Below are 15,842 nucleotides of genomic sequence, written 5' to 3'. Positions count from 1 at the left end.
CCTGCTGCTCTGGACAGCCCCACCAGCAGCATCACCCCAACACAAGACTCTGTGTGGCAGGAGAGAAAGAGCGCAGCAGATGGCCCATCCACCCCAGTAGATATGCCCTGGCGGCTGGAATAAACACTGACGGCCTCCCCTGCTGCTGCCTCTGTTTCTCTTGGGGGAAGGAGGTCCCCTTCCACCAGCCCTCCAAAGGAGGTGTGTGAGACCACAACGAAGTCTGGGCTGGAGGAGCAGAGCTATGGGGCATCCCATTTTTGGAGGACCCTAAGGCCCCAGATTGCTTTAAACTAGCCCTAGTCACAACCAGTTCCTGAATCATCTCCAGATTCTGGTGATTCACGCTTCCCTTTGTTGTTCCCATGATTCTTAGGGCAAAGTGTGATGCAGTTGTCTCTGGTTGTTTTTCTTGCTTGGCTCTCCCATCCCTTTTCTGAATCCACACAGTCAAAAAGTTGCAAAATAAAAGTACTTTAAAAAGAGAGATGACAGTTTCTCCCCTGTTTAACCTTATTATCTGGCAGCAATGCTGGCTTAGCTAGAGGGCACGGCAGCTGTTTGTGGTGGGCAGGGACAGCAGAGAGGATGAACTTGTAGGAGTTGTGGAGAGAAAGGAGCAGTACTATGACTAATGGCTGCTATTGCTCCTTTAAGAAATACTGAGTTCTGGAAGGAAATCTGAGAGCTGATTCATAGGCAGGCTGTACTGCTGTCTGGGAAGTCCCCTTCCAGGGAAGCCTTTGGCAGGAAAATTTGTTCACTTTGTCTATGATCTCTGCTTGCGTGGGACCAGTGCTGGTAGCAGATCTGTTTCCTCGGCTAACGTGTGTCTCACCAGGAGGGAGGAGACACACTTGCACTCAGAGAAGTTTTTCCCCAGTTTCACTTTCAGGGCTTGGACTTGTTTTGGGATTGGCTAGTGACTCAGCCTGTTGTGCTGGTGTGAGACTCCTCATCAAACCACTGCAGAAATGAGGAAGTGCTGGATCACTGTACACCCAGGAACTGTCCGAGCAGCAGGTTGCAAAAAGTGACTCTCCCGCAGGTTACAAAGCCGAACACCTGGTAAGTTACCTGGCGTTTTCCCCAGGGGAATCACCGCCCTTTCTGACATCTGTTGCTCTTTTTATTTTCTTTTGTGGTGAAGGTAGAAAGAGGCACAAAGGAGGCTTCTTTGATCCCCCATGCAGCCTGCCAGCCTGGAAATTGCCAGCTAAGCTGGAGTTTGCTTTGGTGACAGTCACAAGACTCTATCTTTCTACCAAGGGGCTGAATGGGGCCTCTGGGCAAAGTTTTGAAGCTGCACATCTAACAGGAGGCTGAAGAATGCTGGTATCTTCTGAGCTTTAAAAGGGATGTGAAAGCATTAATATGTGAGAAATGATACTTTCATTTATCGGGTGGAACCGCAGTCACACATGCTCTGCCGGGGCCTGAGGCAGGGTGAAAGCTACAGGTCTGGTTTTAAATATTATTCTTAGGATTTTCTAACTAGCTAAAGGAATGTTACTTTCAGCTATCTATGTCACCTGGCATTGTCTAGAGCAAATTACAAGGAGTGGTAAAGTAATGTTCCTACAGATTAGAAGGATCCCAAACACCACCTGTCATTGAAACGAAAGATTTTATTTTCTCAACATACACAAAAGAGTTGTAGAGGTTCAAAAAGCAGCTTGAGTAAAGCTCATCCATAGGCCACAACCCTGCAAACTTGTAGGCACATCAGTAACTTCATGTACATGTACATCAGTGGTTCCCAAACTGGGGTTTGTGAACCCCTGGGGGTTCTTAAAACGTTACAGGGGGTTTGCAAGAAAAAATTCACTAATGGCGGCCAGAGGACTCCGGGCATTGGAGGCAGCAGGTGGGATCCGGTTGCAGGGCAGACAGCCCGAGCCCCAGGGAGAGCAGGGCCAGGCAGTTGGGGCTGGCAGCCCGAGCCCCAGGGAGAGCGGGGCCAGGCAGTTGGGGCTGGCAGCCCGAGCCCCAGGAAGAGCGGGGCCAGGCAGTTGAGGCTGGCAGCCCAAGCCCTGCCCCCATCAGCAGGGGAGCTGGCCGCCCGAACCCCAGCGCTCCGCCCAGGGCTGGCAGCCCGAGCCCCAGGGAGAGCAGGGTCCGGTAGTTGGGCTGGCAGCCCGAGCCCTGGTGGTCAGCGGGATCTGCAGCCCGAGCTCAGTGGAGCTCAGTTGACCGGGGCAGTCAATGGGGTCCAGGAGCAGGAGCCCCACGGAGTGCGGAGGAAATTTAAACTTAAATCCCTGGAAATATTCATTTTTAGGAGGAGGTTCACGAGATTTCACAATTTAGTGAAAGGGGTGCACAGGCTGTTAAAGTTTGGGAACCACTGATGTGCATCATCCCTTTGAGTTCATTGAGACTATTCCAGTGTGTCAAGTTATTCACATGCCTTAATATTTGCAGAATCAGGGCCATCGTTTGTTTCATGTGCATGTGTGATCTGGCTAGGTACTTGTTGTGGGCCCATCACCATAGCATCTGAGTACCTTAATGCAGTGATGCCCGTGGCAAGACTTATCCTACAGTGAGGCTTACAGTTCTCCTGGTAAAGTTCATATGTTAAAAGGCACGATGCCAATGACAGAGGATTTGCTTCCTATGGATGCAGTGCTGAGCACAGCTGGGGGCTGGACTTCAGTAAGATTCAAATGTGAAAGTGAGGCTGCGGCTCAGAGTCTATGCTGGGGTCCTCAACCCCCACCCCACCCCCCCGGAATGTTGGTGGAAGGGATCCACCTAGAGAGGTTGGGGCAGCACTCACAATTTATCCCTGCTGCCGGGATGTGTCGGGGTGGGCCAAAGGGGAGCTCTCAGAAATGTACAGAAATCATCAATGAATAAGAGATTTCTGTGTGTTTCTATTCTGGGGACATGCCACGTGGATCTGTGGTGCTACCGGCAGCAACCACTGTTGTTGTCACATTGCTGCTCATGTCACACGGAGCCGCGCTCTTCCCTGAAGAGCTTCCCCTGCAACCAGGGAGTTCCCCACTCCACTGCATCTTCCTGGAAGCTGTTATCACTGCTACCATATCCGACCAGCCCTCACTTGCCACGCAAACTGTGTCCTCATGGCAGTATGTGTTGTGGGTAAGCCAGGAGATCTGCCAGCAGCAGACACCCCGGCACAGCGAGTGTGTCAGGGATGTGGCCAAAGTGCCGGTGCAGAGAACTCCTCCACAGATCAGACAAAACAGACCTGGGACTGGGGAGTGCATCTGACTCCTTTGCAGTCCCCCATCCCTCTCAGCTGGATTCTGACCCTATATTGCAGGGTGGAGGAAACAAAGGGGGGAGGGGAACAGGTGGGGCAGCAGGGAGTCCTGGCTCCCAGTCCTCCAGGGCTTGCCCTGTTGAGGTTTTTGAATGGCAGAGGGATGGAGCTGGGTGGGGAGAGGGGAGCAGGGCAGAGATTGTGAGGAGCGAAATGGGGATAGAAGCAAGGCTATGGGGGGGATGAGCAGGGGGAAAGAAGCCCTGACTACCCAGTCCACTTGTTTGGATGGTTCCCTGATGTCCCTCTGTCCAAGCTCCAGAACTACCAACCCTCCTTTAGCATCTGCCCCCATGCTCCCCTTGGCCGATATCAGGCAGCCTCCCCACTCCCATTGGAGAGCACAGGCCCTGCTCCCTCTGCACAGCTGTGGTGTCCCCTCCACCTCCAAGCCTGGCACAGTTCTGGGGAGCCCTGGCTGCTCTCAACCCCTGCATTTCTGGGTTCCCCAGTTCCCCACCCTGGCACATTTCAGACTCATCCCTTTGCCCCATCCTCCAAGCACAGCACACTCCTTACCCAGGAAAGCTAAGGCCCCTGACATCCTGCAGTGCCCCTCACCTGCCCCTCTTCTACTTTCTCCTGCCTGGGGGGTGAGGGTAGAGGGAGCATGTGTCTGCTTTTGTTACCCCAGCATGCTGCTGCAGCAACAGGCCACCAAAGGAACAATCTATGTGCCAGTTAGTAAGGACCCATGGTGCGCAGTTGGCTTGTGGGCCCTTTATGCTGAGTAACATGGCAACAGCCAGCTGCCTCTCTGCTTTGGTATGCTGGCATGTGGGCCAGAAGTTTCCTTTCTCACAAAGACCCTCTGCCTCTTTCCAGGGAGGTGCTGCTTCCTAGAGGGAGAGTGGCCAGGGAGCGAGGCACTCAATTGCTGACGCCTATGCCCATAGAAGACCAAGCTGCTGATTAAGCAATGCCAAAAGGTGAGCAGCACTCAGCCATGTTGAGGGGATAGGGCTCCCTTCACTATGATCCATAGTAGCTATTTCTCTCTTCTGCCCACCCCCAAAGCGTAACAGATGAGTTTAAATACACATCTGTATTGCCGTGCTGCAGGTGTGGCACACAACTATGGGTCTCACTCTTTGGTGCTTTTCCCAAAGCCCCAGCTGCTGGAATCATGTGATTACGGGAGAATCTCAGCTTCCATTTTAAATAAGAAACCAAGTTTCTACCCCCTTGGTTTGCAGAGAAAACCTGGGCAATGCGTGCCAGGAACCCTCCAACACCAGAAAGCAAAGAAAAATAACACAATGTGTTTTGTTGAAATCTCACAATATTTAAAATCATCTCATGTTTTCCAGGGCTTGACTCACTTTTTTTAATGTTTGGGGTTGACGCTACTGTTATTTTTCTCCCAAAACTTAACTGACCCTTAATGATGGAGCCACCATTGGTGCTTCCAGAAGAGCTGGTGTATGGTGCTCTGCTCATTAGCCAGGTGTAATGCAGCATTTCTGCAGGCCATCTTTATTAATGACACCAGATGTGCAGTTGCTACTGTTCAAACGATCAATATACAAATTGTACAGCTCTGGGTGCTGTAGCCCATAAGTTTAAACACTGTAAAAGTAGTGATGGCAGCATGCTAGACCCCAGCCGCTGAGGAGGCATGCCCAGCAGTTCTACAGGTGAGTAGCATCAGCCTGAGCAGATGGACACATCCCCTTCCAGAGCTTCTCAGCACAGGGCAGGAGCACCCTTTGGATGGTGCAGCATCATGTGTCTGGCCAGCTGAGTGAAGTGGCACAGAGAGGGATGAGCCCAGGGCCCAGCCTGCCCCCATGGAGGTGGCTTCTCACCAGGTGTCTATGGTGTCTCAAGCTCAAGAACTGCTTGGGGCACAAGATGAGGGAGGGCTCCAGTCACCACCCTTCCCTTCCAGCCCTTGCAGGGCCGGGGCTCAATCTAGCTCTACAGATTGGCCTGGCAAAAGAACGCCCTGCATCATACTGGACCATCTGGCCATCCAACTCAAGGGGAAACAGGTTGAATATTTAGGGCCCAGAGCATCAGGCCACTTTGCTGCTCCTCTCTCTGATCCCTTGGTTGCCATTACCACTCTGCATCTGCTTCTCTCTAGCTATTGTGATCACTGAGCAGCCGGCCTCCGCCTCCGTCCCTGTCGGTTACTCCCTCACGCTGCGATGTAGGGCCACAGCCTGCACCTCCCCACAGTACCAGTGGTTCTACCAGTGCCAGGTAAGGCCAGGGGAAAGTATATCTGCGACTGCAAGACAGAAGCTCCCCTCCCCACCCCAGCCACTGTGCCACACGCATCAGTTCCGGGGATGGGCAGAGAACCGCCCTTAGCCCTGTCAGTGCAAAGCTGCCATGTCTGAAAGGCTGAGTGGCCATGAGTGGGGAGTGGGCTGGATCCGGGGGCCATCTGCATGGGCTGAAGGAAGATGGTAGGAGCAGCAGTTGCCACTCAGACTGGTGTGTGACAGGGCAGCCTGCTGATCGTTCATAGAATCATAGAATCATAGAATCATAGAATATCAGGGTTGGAAGGGACCCCAGAAGGTCATCTAGTCCAACCCCCTGCTCAAAGCAGGACCAATTCCCAGTTAAATCATCCCAGCCAGGGCTTTGTCAAGCCTAGTTCATGCTAGCACTGTCTGTAAAGAAGCTGGTAGAGAACAGAGAGGGGCAGAGGGTTAGCGGGAGAGCTGAAGGTAGAAGAAACAGTGTGGGGGGAGGTGCAGGAGCAGTTTAATGAGAAATAGATTTGTTTAGCAAGGAAGGCAGCAGACCTGGAGGAAAAAGAGCAGAGAGGGAAATCCCCAGCTGCTGGCTTTTTTCCAGAGGTGCTCAGCTCAGGGAGAGGCGCTTGCCCGGTGAGAGTAAAAGCCTGGGGGTGGGGAGGAGACCATGGAGTCAACAAGAGCAAGAGAGGCCAGTGTGGTTGAAGGAGGAGTCAAAGCAAGGGAGAGACTGGTGGGTTGTGACAGAGGGAGGGGCTGAAGAGGAATGAGTGGCACTGAGGGATGAGAAGGAATGCAGGCACTGGGAGAACAGAGTGTGGGGGTGGCAGGGTTGCCTGTGTCTTGGGAGGGATAAACGCATTGGCCCAGTAATTGTGGTCAAACAAGGAAGCAGGGAGAGGAAGGGAGGCAGCAGAGCTGGAAGGACTGTAAGCAGGGCCTGTGAAGTCACTTAGGGAGGAGGAGCCAGGGGGACAAGTTATAGCCCTCCAAGGGAGAGGGCAGCGAGAGCTGGACCAAGCCAGCTTAGAGGAGGGAAAGGTGCGTGCAGGGAAGCAGGAGGGTATGAGACAAGGCACAGTAAGGTTCATTGGTAGGCCAAGTGACTGTGCAGGATGGCAGCCTCTTTTCTTGGGCATGCAATGGGAGACCAGGAGTCTCTGCTCTCAGGGCCTGATTGTCCATTGCCGGGCATCTGAAGTCAGTGCTGCACCCAGGCACCCCGCTGCTCACTGCCACAGGGGTAAGAGCCTGACTCTGAGTCTGCACAGGCAGCAGGTGACAAGGGACCAGATAGCAGAAAATCAGGCCTGCAATGTTGATAAAGCAGAGCCCGGCACAGATGCTGAGAACAAGGTGGAATAGCGGCACTGCATCCCCTTGGGCCTGGGCCTGCTCCACCCTCCCCATGGGCTGCTCTGCCACACTTGCCATTAACATCTGATTTCAGATTAAAACATTGGAAACAGCCATTCTCCCTGCGAACCCCCTCCACCAACATGCAGACGTGCACACACACACCTTTCCCTTCTTTGGCATTCACATCCATCTCAGGCAGGCTTGTTGTGCAGTCCCCTGCTCACCCCAAATGCTCATCTTGGTGCAGGAAAGAAACCCAGTTAAATGGGGCAGTTTGTCTCAGTCATCTTTGCTGGGACGAATCCTGCTGCTAGGACAGGTTCGACAGACACACACAGGAGAGCTGGAATAGGAGCCCCCGTCTTTGCATTCACAGCAGTGCAACCAGCAGGATGCATCCATGCAGCCTGGGAATCTCAGCTCCATTTTCCTACCTGGTGATACCTGACTGCATGCTCCGCCTTCTGGCTCATTCTGATCCATTCTGTCACCAGGACAGGGCTGCTTCAGCCTGCCCTACTGCTTACACAGCCATGGTGTAATAGAGCTGGGTCCATTCTGGAGCTGGCCAGGTTTGGAACCAGGAGGCTAGGAAACCAAAAACAAAGAGAATGGGGGGAAGTGGGATGTGTTTGCTTATTCAGACCCATGGTGCATCAATGGCAAGTTGTTGCTGGGAGTTGTCAAATGAGCTCCTCTCCCCTGTACCCATCTCTGCATCATCCATCAGTCTGGTTAACAGGGCTTGAAGCAAGGAGGTTCTCCCAGTCTCTGTGGTAGTGTCTCTCTCCAAGAGCCTGCTGGTGCCTTTGGGTTACAAACGTACTGGTGAAGAGAAAGGACTTTGTGCCATGTCCACAAGTTGCATTTTCTTTTCAGTCTGCTTGCTGCCAGATTGTGGGGGCCACGGAGCCAGATTTGCTCATCACTGCAAGGGAAACCCGACTGTACATCTGCCGAATCAATGACCTGCACAAAAACGTCACCTTCTCTAACTGGGTGAGAGTAGAGGTCCATCAGCGTATTACCAAAGGTACACACTTTTCCTTCCCCCACACAGCCCGCATCCCTCTAGTGAGTGCTCACCTTCCCTTAGAACACAGAGACCCTCCAGAGGATATCCTCAGTGGAAGCATTCTAGGCCAGTCCATCACTTGATATCAAGGGAAAGCAGGCTCTAGCAATGTGATCCTGCCAATGTGTCCAAGTCAGACAGCTGTCTCTGTGCTCCCAAACCATTTAAATCAGTGTCCTTATCCCCTGAGTGTGGGGCTCTGGATCTCCATGTCTCCTGTTTATAACACTCATGCCAGCACTCCCAGACAGTGTTACCCACTGGGCTTTGGTGCCTGTGTTCATCAAAGGGACTTGGATAATAGGAAGTCTCTGAAGCTATGAGAGAGGGAGCAAAATTAACACTCTGAACTCACAGATAAAGCACAAATGGGTTACTAGTTAGTGTCTGCCAGATCACAATAGTGAACAGGATGGTTGGCTCCTTACACATCTATGAACCATGTATAGGGAAAAAAGCCATGTAATCATGGGGGACTTTAATTTGAGGCACATATGCTGCCAGGACTAAAACATCCCTGGAATTTCAAAATATAAGAGATGACAATTTCCTAACTCAAAAAGCATTGCAGCCAAGAGGACGGAGTTCTTTATTGGACCTCGTTGTAACAGATAAAGAGGAGATGATCACAGGACTAAAAATTAATGATAGCTTAGGTACACGTGTTCATGACTTGATCACATTTATAATGTGCAAACAGAGTAAAGTCCAGACCAGTAATATATATATTTGGTGCTTGGGCCAATTTCCCAAAGCTGAAAACAATTATGAGCCAAATGAGCTGGGAGGAAGAATTTAATCAGAAAAATGTGAATGATAGTTGGGAATCATTGAGAAAACCTTACTAAATCCCCCAAAAGCCATAATCCCACAAGTGAGGAAGAAGGCAGTATCAGCCTGGTTTAAAGGGAAGTGAAGGCAACTGTAAAAAATAAGTTAATATGTAACAAATGGAAGAAAGAGGAAACTGATAGCAATGAGTATAAATCAGAAGTTGGAAATTGTGGAAAACCAAATAGGAAGCAAGAGGACACAAGGAGAAATTTATGGCCAGCAGAGTTAAAAAGAGTAAGAAGGAGTTTTAAAAATATATTAGGAACAAAATGAATCCTGAAAGTGCTATTGGTCGAGTGCTAGCTGGAACTGATAGAATTCTCAATAATAATGCTGAAAAGGCCGAAGTGTTCAATAAATACTTCTATTCTGTATTTGGGGAAAAAACAGTTGACGCAGTCTGGTCATATGGCCATGAGAACACACTTTCCATTCCACAGGTATCTCAGGAGGATGTTAGACAGAAGCTACTAAAGTTAGATATTTTAAAATTAGCATGTCCAGATAACTTGCAACCAAGAGTTTTAAAAGAGCTAGCCAAGGAGCTTGCTGGACCATTAATGTTGATTTTTCATTGTCCTGGAGCACTGGGAAAGTTCCAGAAGACTGGAAGAAAGTGAATGTTGTGTCAATTATTAAAAAAGGTAAATAGGATGACCTGGGTAATTACAGACCTGTCAGCCTGATGTCGATCCCAGGCAAGATAATGGAGCAGCTGATACAGAACGCCTAATAAGGAATTAAAGGAGGGTAATGTAATTAATGCAAAAGTTTGGTTGTTAAAGATAATAACGTTGACATAAAAGACTTCTGTAAAGCATTTGACTTGGTACCACCTGACATTTTGATTAAAAAAGTAGAATATAAAATTAACATGGCACACATTAAATGGATAAAAACTGGCTGACTGATAGGTCTCAAAATGTAACTGTAAATGGGGAATTGTCATTGAAGGGATGTGTTTCGAGGGGGGTCCTGCCAGGATTGGTTCTTGGCCTATGCTATTTAACATTTTTATCACTCTCTGGGCAGAAAAAAACCCACCACCGATAAAGTTTGTAGCTGATACAAAAACTGGGGGAATGGTAAATAATGAAGAGGACAGGTGAGTAATTCAGACTGATCTGGATTGCTTGGTAAACTGGACACAAGCAAACAATATGCAATTTAATAAGGCTAAATGTAAACGTTTACATCTAGGAGCAAAGACTGCAGACTCTGATTAAAAAACACACTGCATAGTGGTAGACTGTAGCTTGATCTATTTAGTTTAACAAAGAGAAGGTTAAGGGGTGACTTAATACAGTCTAAGTATCTACATAGGGAACAAATATTTACTAATAGGCTCTTCAGTCTATCAGAGAAAGATCTAATACCATCCAATGGCTGGCAGTTGAAGCTAGACAAATTCAGGCTAGAAATAAGGGGTAAATTTTAGGGCTGTCAAGCAATTAAAAAAAATTAATAGTGATTAATCATGAGATTAAAAAAATTGCAATTAATCCATTTTAATTGCACTGTTAAACAATAATAGAATATCATTTATTTAAATATTTTGGATCTGTTCTATACTTTCAAATATTAATTTCAATCACAACAGACTACAAAGTGTACAGTGTCACTTTATTTTTGATGACAAATATTTACACTGTAAAAAATAGCCTTTCAATTCACCTTACACAAGTACTGTAGTGCAATCTCTTTCATGCAAGTTGAATTTACAAAAGTAGAATTATTATTATTTTTACATAACTCCCTTCAGCTGAGTGAGCCCCTGTTTGCAAGGGAGGGTGGATTTTACCTCAGGGACTTGGCCTGAAGCAGGGGAGGAGAGGTGGGTGCAGGGAGACTGAGCTCACCAGGCCCCTATTCTCTATAGCAGTGTTTCTCAAACTTTTTGTGCTGGTGACCCCATTTGTACTTAAAAAAGAATTGTGACCTCCTACTTTTAGCTTCCCTATAGGCTCCAGGCTCCCAGCAAGCTCCTGCTACCCTTGGGGCAGAGGGCTCCTGGTTGGTGCTTCAGCCCTCCCCCCAGATGCCTCCCTCCTCACCCAGATCTGTGCGATTAACCCATTAATTTTGTTTTCAGTTAATTGCAGGTGTTAACTGTGATTAATTGACAGCCTTAGTGAATTTTTAACAGGGAGGGTAATTAACCATTGGAACAATTTACCAAGGGTCATGGTGGATTCTCCATCACTGGCAATTTTTCAATCAAGACTGGCTATTTTTCTAAAAGATCTGCTGTAGGGATTATTTAGGAGCAGTTCTTTGGCCTGTGCTCAATAGGAGGTCAGACTAGATAACCACAGTAGTCCCTTCTGCCCTTGGAATCTATGAATCCCAGGCATAGTTGCCTTTAAATTTTGTGTGGAAGATGAGCATGACTTAGAGCCTGGGGTACCACTGAAGGTGGTGGTGTGTTTATCTTGATGGAAGGTGGGTGTTGCAGACTGTGCCATGAGCTGTTTTGGGAAGGTGGGGTGGGGTAGAAGGTGTAATTCCAGAAACTGCATGGTGGACGGAGAGGGCTTGCTATGGGATAGCTAGTGAATTTGAGAGGCCTGGCATGCCTTAGAGGGGAAGGGAAACACATGGGGAGAGTTCACACTTCTGGGTTTTAGCTCAGACTCTTGCTCTGAGGAGCCATTCATCCTCTTTCATCATGCTGTGGCAAAGAAATGTGCTCTAATTCAGTTGTAATGTTGCTTGCCAGGCCTGCTCCCTGAGCTGTGGCAAGGAGAACCCGTCATAGTCCTCAATCCCACTGCGCCAGAGGTACAGGTGGGCAAGCCACTCCAGCTGCAGTGTGCCGCTCTGGGGGTGCCAGCCCCACACTACCAGTGGTACCACAATGGGACCCCCATGAAGCATCAGAAGAAGAAGAAACTCTTGGTAATGTTGTCTTTAGGCGGTTCATAAGCTTTGGCTCAGTGTAATGGTGCCGGGAGGGGAAGAGGGTGTTTATGACTGGGCTTTGAGCATGAGAGAACTGCCCCCATCCCAGTCAGCCACCAGAAAGCAGGTGTGGTTCTTGGCATTTCATCTACTGCTGGCTTGGAATAGGCATGAAAGACCTGTGAGTGACGGATATCCTAGTGTCATTATCACCTTGGTTACTGGAGCCACAGGTGACTCTGCTTTTCTCCAGCCATGTGGGACATTCCTTATAGCTTCCAGGGCTTTAGTTTATGCAGTCAAGCAAAATTACATGCAATGTCACTACTCCCTGCTTCTTTGACCTTAGAGAAACCATCTTGAATTGAGTCAGGTTTCCCTGCAAAGCAGGCTGTAAGCTCTTTGCACTGTTTGGGTCTCTGCGGTTGGGTGAGCAGAGCCCAGGTACCCCCTCTATCTCTTGGGTGGCTGTGACTTGGCAGAGGCTGTGTGTGAGTACAGGAGAATCCTAGAAAGGAATGAAGGACTTTGCCAGACACCGAGGCGACAATGCACAGCCCTCCCAGGGGAGCAATAGAAATGGTCACTTTAAACAGGACACATTGGCACGAACTTGCCCCCAAACCACTCCTGTACATGGAGAATCTGAGCATGGGGGTGCTGCACGGGGTCTGCTGCTGCACCTCCTCCTGGTCACTCTGGGGATTAGCTGATTCCCAGTCTGATGCCTCCATTCCGCCTCTTGCCGCACACCCTGCCTTCTCTTCCTGGCTCTCAGAGGGGCAAGATGCTCTGTGTTTGTGGTTTAGCCCTCTGGCCAAGTCACATGTTCTCGCCTTCCAGAGTGTCAAAGTTTCTTCTTATGAGCAGGCTCAGGCAGCCTGCCCATTCACTGCCCAGCCAGTCTCACTTCTCCAGTAGCTGGCAGGGGAACCCAGGCCTGCCTTCTACTCCATCTTAGGGACCTTCTAATCAGCAGCCATGGTCTGTTCTATTCTGGCCCTTACTGCTTCTTTCCTAACCTGCTGGCTCACTCTCCCCCTCCCCCCCTTGTGGTTGCCAGCCCCAAAACTCCCTCCTCCCAAGGAATGAGTGTAGGCTACTTTGGCGCTATAGCTCCCAAACAACAGTCTCCCTTCTTCCGGAGAGTGACTACAGCCTCTGGTTTCCTCTCAGCTGCCAGCTTCCTGTCTTTATAAACCCCACCCAGCTAATTCCTCCTCAGCTGGGCCCCCTCATTATTCGGTTGGGATTACTTAAGCCACTTGATTCACCTCAGTTGTAGCCTGTCTGGTTAATTAGCCCCTTCTTAGCCTACATTAACTCCTTCAGGGCAAGTGTGGGGTGAACACTGCATCACAGGGCAGGACACTATCCTTTCTTTAACCCTTTTGGAACCAGGCTCTCTCGACAGATAAGCAGAAGTCGCCACTATTTTGGGGTGACTCAGTTACTGCATGCCCAATTTAAGAGACATTTTGGGCCTGATTTTGGGAGGTCCTGAGCAGCCAGGAGCTGTGGGTGTTCAGCACCTCTGGCAAGTAGGTTGGTCTCCTGGGTATTCTGTCCATTCCATGTAGTACAGGTTTAGGATCAGGCCGTCAATGCACCTCATTGTCCTTCGAGTCTGAGCAGGAAACCTCCTGTCATTAAAGCTTGCAGATATGCACGAATCTCCCTACCAGTGGCCCTGGAACACTTTTTATAGTGGGGATGCTGGAAGTCAGCAAAACTGCAAAGCAGCGGTCCCCAAAGTTTTTACCTCGCGCCCCCCCGCCTTATCCCTGTCTGTACCCCTCCCTCCCACGCCCCGCCTCTAAAGCTCGAGCTGGGAAAAGGGCCAGGGCTGTGGGAGGGGGGAATTCAGACAGGGTAAGGGAGCCAAGGGGGGCAGGGGCGGAGCTGGCAGCTGGGACTCTGGGCACAGGGCTGGGAGCAGAGCCTTGGGCATGGGGCCAGGAACCTGCATGCGGGGCCAGGAGCAGAGCCCTGGGTACAGCGCCAGGAGCAGAGCCCTGGGTGTGGGACCGGCAGTGGGGCCCCAGGTGTGGGCCCAGGAGCAAAGCCTTGGGCATGGGGCCAGGAGCTGGGACCCCACATGTGAGGCTGGGAGCAGAGCCCTGGGCGTGGGACCAGCAGTCAGGATCCCAGGTGTGGGGCTCGGAGCAGAGCCCCGTGTAAAACCTGCAGCATCCCCCACATCCCTAGTTCCCCCACCTATGCTTCCCCCTGCAGAATGTGGCTGTGATCGTGGGTCTTAGCGGGGCAGGATGGGCTTCATTTGAGGCGTTAGTGCGGAGATCTGCATTCACTCCCTGGTTCTACCATAGACTCCCTGTATGGACGCGGCCAAATCTCTGTGGTCCTTGTCTATATGGACTGCAAGCTCTTTGGGACTCATACACTATGAGTAAGGCTGCGAGTTTGTCATGAAGGTCATGGGAGTCACAGATTCCGTGACTTTCCATGACCTCCGTGACTTCTGCAACGGCCGGTGCACCTGGCTCAGGGGCAGCTCAGGCAGCCCCTACACCAGGGACACCGGTGCTGATGGGGCAGTCTCGGGCCCCCGTGGCACCCCCCCAGCAGCAGAGTTTGGGTGTGAGAGGGGGCAGGGGGTTGGGGCATGGGATGGGGTGAGGCGGGCTCTGGGCGGCACTACCTGGGGGGCTCCCTGGAAGCGGCGACATCCCCCTTGCTCAGCTGCTAGGTGGAGGCGTGGCCAGGCAGCTCTGCATGCTGCCTCCACCCAGAGCACTGGCTTCACAGCTCCCATTGGCCGGATCCGTGGCCAATGGGAGCTGCGGGGGCGGTGCCTGCAGGTGTCTGCGCCAGCACCCACAGGGGTCTTGAACTGTGCACCACCGGATGGCCTCCCTTCCCCCCAGCCCCGGCTGCGCTCCCCTAGCACCCGTGGGGCCCCTGGGCAGCTCCCCCCTCCCCCCCCCCCAAAAAAAGTTTTGTTCACTGGTATTTTTAGTAAAAGTCATGGACAGGTCACGGGCCGTGAATTTTTGTTTACTGTCTGTGACCTGTCCGTGACTTTACTAAAAATACCCGTGACTAAAATGTGGCCTTAACTGTGAGGCCTGATAAGTAATTGTGAGAGGCTTTGGGGTAATGGGTACTTGGCAGCTGTAATCTGGGGACACAAAATCCAGGTGAAAACGATTTGATGTTACTATCAATCTCTTCAGATCAACTCTGCGAAGCTGAGCGACTCTGGCACGTACCTTTGCTGTGCAGCCAATGGCCAAGGGGAACACTGGACTGATGCCGTGGAGATTCACATAGGTGAGCAGATCTAATTCACAGCCTGCTGTGTTACAAATGGGTGTTCAGTTTGAAAGATATTAGGAGAGGCTGGATGTCAGAGCAGTAACCTCGGGGTGGGGATGGGGGGGCGAGTGCCATGGTGTTATCTCTGGGCCAGCGTCAGTGTGGCCTATGTGGGTAAGTGTAGGACTGAGCACCATGGGGTTGGGTGATCCAGCATGTGGGCTTTGACACTGACTCCCTCTCTGGCCTTGGGTGAGCCAGTTCAGCTAACATCAGCAAAAGGGACTGGTAATTCTGTGAGTCCAACTTTAGACTCTTTATGCACGCCTGAAAACAGGCATCCCAGAAATCAGCGGCCACTGTCAAAACTTTGGCGTTTAACTTCTCTGACTCAGTTCCTGATCTGAGAAATGCGTGCGATGCCTATCTACTCCTGCGGTCCTGGGCGGATGAGGCAGGGTTTGGAGTAATATCAGGGGCAACTCTTGCTGAACCGAGAATGCTCTTTGTAGTTGTAGCAACTCGACGTCCCATAGGCCGCAGAGAATTCGGAGGTGTCCTGGCAACGCCTGTCACAAAGACAGCCTGTAGAATGGTTTCTCATGCCCAGTAAAAACCTTGACTTGAAGCAGTGGCCTCAGTGGAGCAGCGCCAGCTCACTTGAGCTGAGAAAGTAGCTGTCTACCAGCCCCGGCTCAGAGCAGCGATAATGGCATTCCTGGAATTCCATGAGAAGGGGAGAGTTTTAAATTTAGCCCAGGAAGTGGAATCTATAATTATAAGGGGGGGGGGGGGGTGAATAATGTCTGTGCTGCCACTAAGACAAGGAGTGTGGCTCTTTTCCCGTAACAAAAAGATCGAAATGCAAAGGGTTGCCCTCCGCTTT

The 15,842-nt window shown here is 50.7% G+C and overlaps 1 protein-coding gene across 1 annotated transcript in view; it reads left to right on the top strand.

The window, feature by feature from the left end:
* Window positions 1-732: 732 nt before the first annotated feature.
* LOC311527079 (mucosa-associated lymphoid tissue lymphoma translocation protein 1-like) overlaps window positions 733-15,842 on the top strand; it is a 69,757-nt gene continuing 54,647 nt past the window's right edge. Inside the window, exons 1-6 of the mRNA XM_084640697.1 lie at window positions 733-1,068; window positions 4,121-4,224; window positions 5,385-5,503; window positions 7,747-7,900; window positions 11,496-11,674; window positions 14,875-14,971. Of these exons, the coding sequence (XP_084496823.1) occupies window positions 4,215-4,224; window positions 5,385-5,503; window positions 7,747-7,900; window positions 11,496-11,674; window positions 14,875-14,971 (559 nt within the window). The 5' untranslated portion in view covers window positions 733-1,068; window positions 4,121-4,214. The remainder of the gene's footprint in view (window positions 1,069-4,120; window positions 4,225-5,384; window positions 5,504-7,746; window positions 7,901-11,495; window positions 11,675-14,874; window positions 14,972-15,842) is intronic.

The sequence above is a fragment of the Lepidochelys olivacea genome, assembly GCF_965140295.1.
Source record: "Lepidochelys olivacea isolate rLepOli2 genome assembly, chromosome: 10".
Taxonomy (NCBI): Eukaryota; Metazoa; Chordata; order Testudines; family Cheloniidae; genus Lepidochelys; species Lepidochelys olivacea.
Note: the sequence above shows the minus strand (reverse complement) of the source record. Positions and strands in the feature narration are given on the sequence as shown.